Raw genomic sequence first — 8547 nt, 5'->3', positions numbered from 1 at the left:
CTCACTCAGTTAAAGAGCTGACATGTGGCCAAGCTGCGAGAAATAGAAGAGGTGCGTTAAAAGCAAAGCTGAACCACAAACAAGCATAAAGGTCCCCTGAAGAGCCACTTATACACAGAAAGGCAGTCGATCCAATTTTGAACTATTTCATAGAAGTTTAGTTTTCCCGTTCTATTGCAACAGATTACGCAAATTATTCCATTTTTTTTGTCCAAATAATTTGGGTTTACATGGTTGTTGCCCATTTAGACAGATGCCAGTAAACAAAATGTCTCTGCAACTGTTACAAGTTAGCCAGAACTATTAAAGTTAGAATCCAGGTTGTAAAAAATAAAATTCCACCACAGTTTGTTAATACGATTTAATTATGAGTTTTAATAATGTCAGACGGAGAAAATAGTGGGACATCATGACATAATATGTCCTTTTTCAAGTACAAACTGCTCACACACATACAGAACGCAGCTCCAGTCCTACACAATTGGCAGTTGATAGCGTCTTTAAAAACACCTAGAAAATTAACTAGTTTCTGCCCAGTTAATAAGAGTCCTCTGTACAGAGTGCTTCACATCAGGGTGAGGATCAAGTAGATCCATGATTCATTCAAAACCTTTAACCTTTGCTAGCTGGCCTGCTGGACGTCTGGACTGTAAAGTGAAAAGTACCATAAAAAATTAACAAATATACAGAAAATGAGAAAAGCATCCGAATTGTAATGTTTACAATGTATCCACATCAAAGGCTGTTTTTTTGTTGTTTTTTTTAGTACAGGCTGGGTCTTGTCATAGATTTGGCCAGCAGATGAACTCAGCAGCATGACTGATATCACGCGGCAGCAGCAGAAAACATTCGCTCAATGTTTTTAAAATTACAACCCAAAAGAAATTTATTGTCCAGTTTAACCAGTGTATCAGAACGCGAGATGAATTAAGCTGGAAGTGACTGAAGCAATGCATGGATGGGATATTATTGCATATTTTATTAACCCAAACACTCTTATTGGTTAAAGAATGTTCCGATCTGAGCAGAGGGAGTGAAAGTTATAAACTGAGAAACTTAATCATCACGTTGGCACCGCTCACATCACAACATGCTTCTCACTGATGCTAAAAGCAGATCTGATGGCAACGTCTCCTCGGCATCATTTCCAGAGAAGAATCTCAGCAATGACCATGATGAGGAAGTTGGCCAAAACTATGACACAAAGATGAAGGCTCACAGACAAATGTGTATGAAATGCATCCTCAATTTCTATCTTTTTTTTATGATATTGGTTTAGACTACCTAGTTTTAGTTGGCACCTTTCCAATAATTACCGTTATATTTGGAGAATCCACCTTTATTATCATTTGCTTAATTTATTGTTTTGAAAGCCTGCAGAAGGTAAGGTGGTGAGTTTGGGTGACTGTCAAAAGGAAGCCGAGCCATTCTGCCGGGCAGGCAGAATAAAACAGTCAATGTGTTGGAAAAGAACTGAAATGCTACTCAGCCCAGTTTGGTGTCCGGAGGAGGAGCTACTCAGATTTATGGCAGTAGAGGTCTTTCAGAGCTTTCAGTTCTTCAATTAGTGTCTTGTTTTGGTTCTCCAGGACAGCAACTCTGTTCTCCAAACACTTAACATATTCCTTTTTCTTCCTGCGGCATTCACGGGCTGCCTCTCTGTGAGAAGGACAAGACGTTAGTAGGTTGCTTCTTATGGTTGGCTTGGAAGTGGGATTATGTCTGGACTGGTTTTTAAATGAGATTATCTAGACTGGGATTTATTTTTAAATCTTCAATAATATTTCTAAGGAATCCAATTAAATGATTAACTCCTTAACGCCACACTTCCTACGTGCTAAAGAATACAATATAATAGTTTAGGCGGTTTATTATCCAGGTAAGTTTAAGATGTTCTTACCTGTTCTTCATGAGACGGACCTCCCTTTTCCTTGTGACCTCCTCCGTGGCACCCTGAGTGGGGAGGGCAGGGGAGGATGCCATGACCACACCAGGGGCGATGGTGCTGGCGGGGGCTGCACGGATCTGATAGGCCTGGACGTCGCCAGAGGCAGCTAAATGGTGAGGTTAGCAAAAAGATTGGGTTTGATTTTACCACCCAATCAATCAATCAACGTTTCACCAACTTGTTTGTTGACAAAGGGAAGCGACATGCTTGGAACTTTTACAGCAAACAGCAATGCATGCATTTACCTTGTACCACCACCTGGTTACTGGGCACCAGTATCTGCTGGCCGTCACTGGTCTGTGCATACTGCAAGATGGTTGCTCCAGGCTGCGCAGCTGCTGCTGTGTTGGTCATGGTCAGAGTCTGAAGTCCCTGGACTCCATCTGTACCGTTATTGGCCAGCTGGATGGCACCACCCTGCGTGATTGCAACTATATAATTTTTATTCAAACAGGTGAGAGAGAAAAAGGAAGGAGGCAGAAAAGAAATCTTTATAAAGTTGTTTTGACAGAACATTCAGTTTTATATTTGTCTTTATTGTAATATATTCTCTTCTACAGAGAACAGCTTTATGTTTATCAACATTTAAGAAAAATGTCTCTTATTGACTTCTAAATTCTTCACAATGTTTCACAAAATCACTTAGAACAGACTTACAATGCCAACTACATGCACATAAACATGTCACAACAACATAGATCTTCTCTAGTGAGTCAAAAGTTAAAGTTTGGAACCTGAATTTTTATCTTTAGGAAAAAGGACAAACGTGCCACATGTTTGTATGGTCAAATTTGTCCGCGTTTTAAAAAGCGCTGTGACCAAACACAGTCTTATGCATCAATTATCCTTTTAGGTGTTCCAGAACATAAAGGAGAAGTTAATGTTCATGGTCAGACTCCACAAACAGAAAGACGAATCAGAGCTCTCCCCCCCTGAAAAACGACTGTATCCTCTGTCTTGGGGGCTGCAGGTTCATTCAAGTGATGTAGCTGTTTGCATTTCAGATTAGAATATTGGAGTGTATTTTTCCTAATAATAAACTCAGACATAAAGCATTACTACAACACACTGAAGATTGGTGGTGAAAACTTTGAAGAAAAAAGTGACAAAAACTATTAAAGGTACATTTTTGCCCATTTTATGTGGAGTCCCAACTACTGGTATCCCAGTCTGGTTGAAAGAAGATTCAGTCCTGATTATTTGATACATCAGTGAGTCGCTTCGGCTGACACTTACTGTACTGTCCACTGCTGGTCTGGTAGATGGGTGTGGGGACTGTAACAGTGGTGATTGCAGGTGTGGCTGCAGCAGCAGATGAGTCTTCTTCAGCCTTTTCCTCCTCGATGCGAGGGACAGCCGGTGCGTCGGATGAAAGGTCATTAAGGATTTTCCTGTTAGGGACAGATGAGGATAAGATTTACAGACAAAAGCCGTCTTGCCTTTGTGGAATATCACCTACTACTAAAGTTGTTACGACACAGAAAGTCAGGCTAGCATCCTGTAATAAAAAACATTTACTCATTAGAAAAAGGAATCCGACATCAGGTTACACAATGCTGAACTCTACACGGATCAAACAGAAATAACATGATCATGCTGGTCGATGCAGCTTCATCATCTGGGACAGATACGTCTCCTGAATTTACCTTTATTTGCATTTCCCAAAAGACCTGACTTTGTTTTCTTTATACAAGCCTGTAAGTCGACTGCTGACTCATTCTGTTCGGACACACTTTACCTGTACGAAGGGCGTCGCGACAGAATCTCTCTGCGCTTCTGGGAGTCCGTCACACTGTCTACTGATTCTTGTGAATCTTCACTTTCTGCTATGGTGGCGATCTGGATCAAACATGCAAAAAATAGACGATATAATAAAACATAACGTTGATGAAAACAAGAAAAAAACATGTATGAGTTGTGTGTCACCTGTACAGCCTGGACCTGCGGGGACTGGATGACAGACGGCTGTGCAGCCTGGATGACTCCATGGACCTGAACCGTCTGTCCGTTGGGAAGCTGTACCAGAGTTACAGTGGGACCTGTTGCTGAGGCGTGTCCTGTTGTCAAGGATACCTAAAAGTCAGATATGCTGTAAATACGCTGGTACAGTTTGTGATATTCCAAATCAGTGATGACACGCACGGTGCATGTCTTGTTTTATTTTCTCTGTTAAAAAAAAAACAAAACAAAAAAAAACAAGTCAAACTAAGCATTTCAGTTGGTGCTGCGCATTACCTGCGCCAAAGTGGCGATCTGTGCCGGGGTGATTTGCTGGCTCTCTGCCTCAGTCACAGCAGTGTCTGCTACCTGCTGAACATCTGCTGCATACTCCATCTTCATTGGTTAGGCTGAGGATGGAAAATGAAATCATAAAAATAATTAAACGGATGAATAAAAGGCAGCATGGTACTGTACAATCCAAGAAAAAAAAGAAGACACAAGCCTGGAGCATCTTTAAGGTGATTATGATTAACTTTGTGATTAACATTTACCAACAGAAAACCCAACGTCAAAGCAATTCTCTAAAACTTTTCTTCATTAACAATATTCTAAACACACTCTTTAAGAAGATTATTTTAGATCAGGATTAATAAAAACATTTGTTTAATCTACCGAAAGTATTCTTTAAAACAAAGACACCACAACAATCAGATGTTTGTGATTCAGATTAGAGATCTACAACTGTATCATAGATCACCTCATCACTCTGATCGCTGTAGGAAGGGTTGTGTCGTATTAGCATAGGTCTACACTGGATCGGATAATTAACCAGACTCAGATGGTCTCTTCATTGTCAAGTGGTTTGTCATATTTAAGACAAAAATGACTTTTAGAGGCACAATCAATAGGAAATATCACTAGTTTGAAATGTTACATTGACTTCTTTTGTTTTTCAGTTATTGTTGTTGGAGGGAAGGTTAGTGTTGCTTTTTAATCTCTACAGATCTTTTTAAAGACAAAGAAAGTGTAGAAGCGACTGTGAGAAAACTGAACCAAAGAAGGAAAAATTGAATGAAGTCACCTTGATGCTCAGGATGAGAAGCAGTGATGCAGCAGAGTTTGTCTGGACAAACAGTGTATAACAGAGGGAACTGCTGAAGGCACGCTGGTTTGCAGGGTCAGTAAAGAGGTTTGATAGCACACTTAGCAAGTGATTATATTCAGGTCAAAATAAGGGCTTCAGTACATATTCATGTATCATGTAATTTAACATGAAGAAAAAAGCTTTATGTAAAAAGATGTTTGCTTTCCTGCATCCAGTTTTAACTGAACATAAAAAACATATTAATGCAGCATTTCTCAATGGGCGTCTTTATCTGGTTTTGATAAAGATGTTTTTAATTTTCATAGATGAAAGGAAAAATCCATCCTGTTGTCATGGATGGCTCCAAAATGAAGCATTAAGTGCATCTTCTTATTCCACGTAAAGCCAAAAAATAAATGATGACACTAAAAAATGAATAATTAGATGTTGTCCAAGCTTTGGGAACCCCTGGATTATTGGATTAAAACTATATTCACTTTATATACTTTGCACTGAAATGTAACAATAGCACTAACCAATCTTTGGTTAGTGTTTGTTGTTTCTAAAATTCAGAACTGATTTATTAGTTAAATTAAAACTGAGTTTTAATTTATTTCTGTTTGGGGAATCGCCTTGCTGCACATCTCAGGCTTCTGTACTGATAACATTTCAATGCTCAGTGTTTTGTGTTTAGCCAAGAAGCATCAAGATGCCAGTCTGTTACTAATACTTTTACCCAGAGACCTTTTCTCTGACTCTTAGTGGATAAAAGAGCTTTTGCGTTGTTTACTTCTAGAGCTGGAAATCAATACAGACCCGCAAGAAATGTAGCAGAAAATACATTCAGTCCTCTTGCCAGTAAAAGCCAGCCTTGGAGAGAGCTTTGGACTCTATGTTCTGAGGAAGATGGCACCAGACAAGACTCATTTACCATGCAATGTTTGCAGAGTGAAAGAAAAGCACTTTAAAAAACCACTAACATCTTGGCTAACTTAATCTTCCATAAGCCAGAATTTAAAGTAGTTGAACAAGTTGAATGAACTTCACGCATTCAATCATGCATTGTTGTTTTTATTTTTTTAAGGGCTGCACCTGTTGAGCCATGCTGACAAAAATGCTTTTTGGTTCATCGTTTGTGCTTAATTTTGCTACATCTCATTAAGATCATGATTATTATATAATAAACTGTATTTGGACTACACTGTACACATACAGTCTGCTATAAGGTATTTATTTAGACCTAATGAAAAGGAAAACAGTCGGATTTTTCTGATGCAGGAACTAAGGCATCTAAATTTTTCATCCAAACCACAAGCAGCAATTTCTTTAACAACTTAACGCAATATTTCATCACCACCTGAGCCTCCTTGTTCTGATAAAAACATGCTGACTTTCAGTGTTAAAAAGGAAGCTGGGCTCCATGCTTCAGTAACAACTAGGGCTGTGACGATATGCTTTTGTCCCGCTTTGATTCAATTTTTTTGGGTGCCGATTCGATTTAAATTGCGATTCTCACATTTCTTCGATATTGCTGATTTTGTAAGTTAAAAACAAAATAAATGTGTAAAACCTTTTTTTTTTTTTGGCTTGTCATTTTTCTTGATTTCAATTAGGAAGAAACAACACAGTAGCAGAGCATTATTCTGCTGCTATAATGTCCAAGAATACAAGTAAAAAGATCAATAAAAACAATAAAAATAACAAAAATTTTATAATGGATTATTTTTATTTATTTGAAAAAAAAACTTGATTTTTTTAAAACAAAAAAAATAGATTTTAAAATTGTGAAGCAAACAATTCCCAATTTTTCGATTCGATTTTCCCACCCCTAGTAACAACAAACAATGACAGTATGTAAGTATATGTCTTGCATTTTACATAAGTAAACACATCCACAGGCCTATTTCTTTCTTACACGACAAATTAGGTCAAAATAAATCTAAATTACAAAAGAAAAATGCAAGAAAATATTTTTGTTCAAGTGGATTTATTGTTTTAAACTATCATAAAGCAATAGTTGGCAAATGTACGGAAGAGTATTAGGGCCAGTGAATAAAATTTTTTTAATTCTGTGAAAAAAGTCAGAATTCTGACTTTTTTCTCATAATTCTGACTTTTTTTTCTCATAATTCTGACTTTAATCTTAGAAGTTTAACTACAAGTTCAATGCCTATGTTTTCAGTAGCTGTACTCCCATTTCATTCTTTCATGAAATGAAAGCAACATTTGTCAGTTTTGACAAAAAAAAAACAACCCAAAAACAATTGCGATTTGCAGGTGTTTCCATTGAGCTGTGTATAGTGTGTAAGCCTAAATTCAGAATTGTCAGACTTGCTGCTTTATGCAAGGTGGCTACTCAGAATTCTGAGGAAAAAAAGTCAGAATTCTGAGATTAAAGTTAGAACTCATAAAATTATTATTATTATTTTTAAGTGGCCCTAATACTCTCCCGTACAAAGGGATCAATGTTCTCGCATGAGAAAAGCCTGCAGGAGGCTGTGCGATGTGATCCGTGACTGTGTTGGGAGAGTTGATGCAGGACGTGTTGTTCACAGAGCTCAGTGATCTCACACCGTGCGTAGCTTCCCCTCCGCTGCATGATTGGCTTTACACATTTCTCCCTCTGCTTTTCAAAAATCACTTGAATGCTGTGTGTGTGACAGGCGAGCCACATGGCTGGGCAACGCCCCCTCTCCACGCACAGCGGTCACATCCCGGGAGATAAAATTCTGTTAAAACGCTGAGATGTGATGCGTGGTAAAAGTCCACAGACTGGATGTTGTGGTTTTAATGTGCAGCCAAACACGACGGCCCGCGACTTCTGTCAACGACACAATGACATACAATATCAAGGCAATTTTAGGCTAGATAGTATGAAATGTGTCTTTTTATGAAGGAAACTTGTAAGATAAAATAAAGTATGATAATTTCAGCGCCTTTACAGGGATAACGGCGCGTTTTTTTTCCGCGTGAAGTGGCTGCGCGGTAAGAAAGAAAAAAAAAAACCCCAAAAACATTTGACAGTTTTAAATATTTCAAATGATTTAGTCCCATCACAGTTTCCAGTGTTTTAATAAAACAACTACCCATCTGGGTTTAATATAAAAGCCACAGATTTGCTGAGTTTCTCCCAAACAGCCGCAGCCTCCCCTCCCTCCATCCTGCTACAAACACACCGCGGCGCCATGATCTCTTTGTTTCCTTCGGGCCGAACCCGAACCAAACCGACCCTTTCTGTAACCACATCCCATCTTTTTAATCCCCGGACATCCCTTCGTCCTTACCGATACAGACTCCCCTCGTCACTCCCGGGCCTCCGGAGCTCCACTTTTATTCTGGCCGACACGTAAGAGCCCGCGTCAGGCTACACCTCCGCCGCGTCACCGGGAACAACAACACAGAGATTGGAGAAGGACGAGAAGGCAGATGGCGACACTGACCGGAAATGAACGAAGTGGGAACGGAGAAAGCCGGAAAATACCGTAGAGCATCGGATCATAACGACACCCTCCGACCAGAGTTTGAATAAATTTTACACTGATAAATATATATGAATAAAAGCAAAATTTAAATA

General features: G+C 39.0%; 1 protein-coding gene across 1 annotated transcript; it reads right to left on the bottom strand.

The window, feature by feature from the left end:
* Nucleotides 1–1514: 1514 nt before the first annotated feature.
* Nucleotides 1515–8341, bottom strand: creb1b (cAMP responsive element binding protein 1b; the record flags this gene model as incomplete). Its single annotated transcript, XM_079253791.1, has 8 exons — nucleotides 8258–8341; nucleotides 4184–4296; nucleotides 3875–4021; nucleotides 3687–3787; nucleotides 3185–3339; nucleotides 2194–2379; nucleotides 1901–2054; nucleotides 1515–1659 (listed from the first exon to the last, which is right to left on the bottom strand). Exons 2-8 carry the CDS (start codon nucleotides 4286–4288, stop codon nucleotides 1515–1517), a joined length of 993 nt encoding a protein of 330 aa, XP_079109917.1. The 5' UTR covers nucleotides 4289–4296; nucleotides 8258–8341.
* Between the last annotated feature and the right edge of the window lie 206 nt (nucleotides 8342–8547).

The sequence above is a fragment of the Telmatherina bonti genome, assembly GCF_933228915.1.
Source record: "Telmatherina bonti genome assembly, chromosome: 15".
Taxonomy (NCBI): domain Eukaryota; kingdom Metazoa; phylum Chordata; class Actinopteri; order Atheriniformes; family Telmatherinidae; genus Telmatherina; species Telmatherina bonti.
This window is presented reverse-complemented; position numbering and strand designations above follow the sequence as displayed.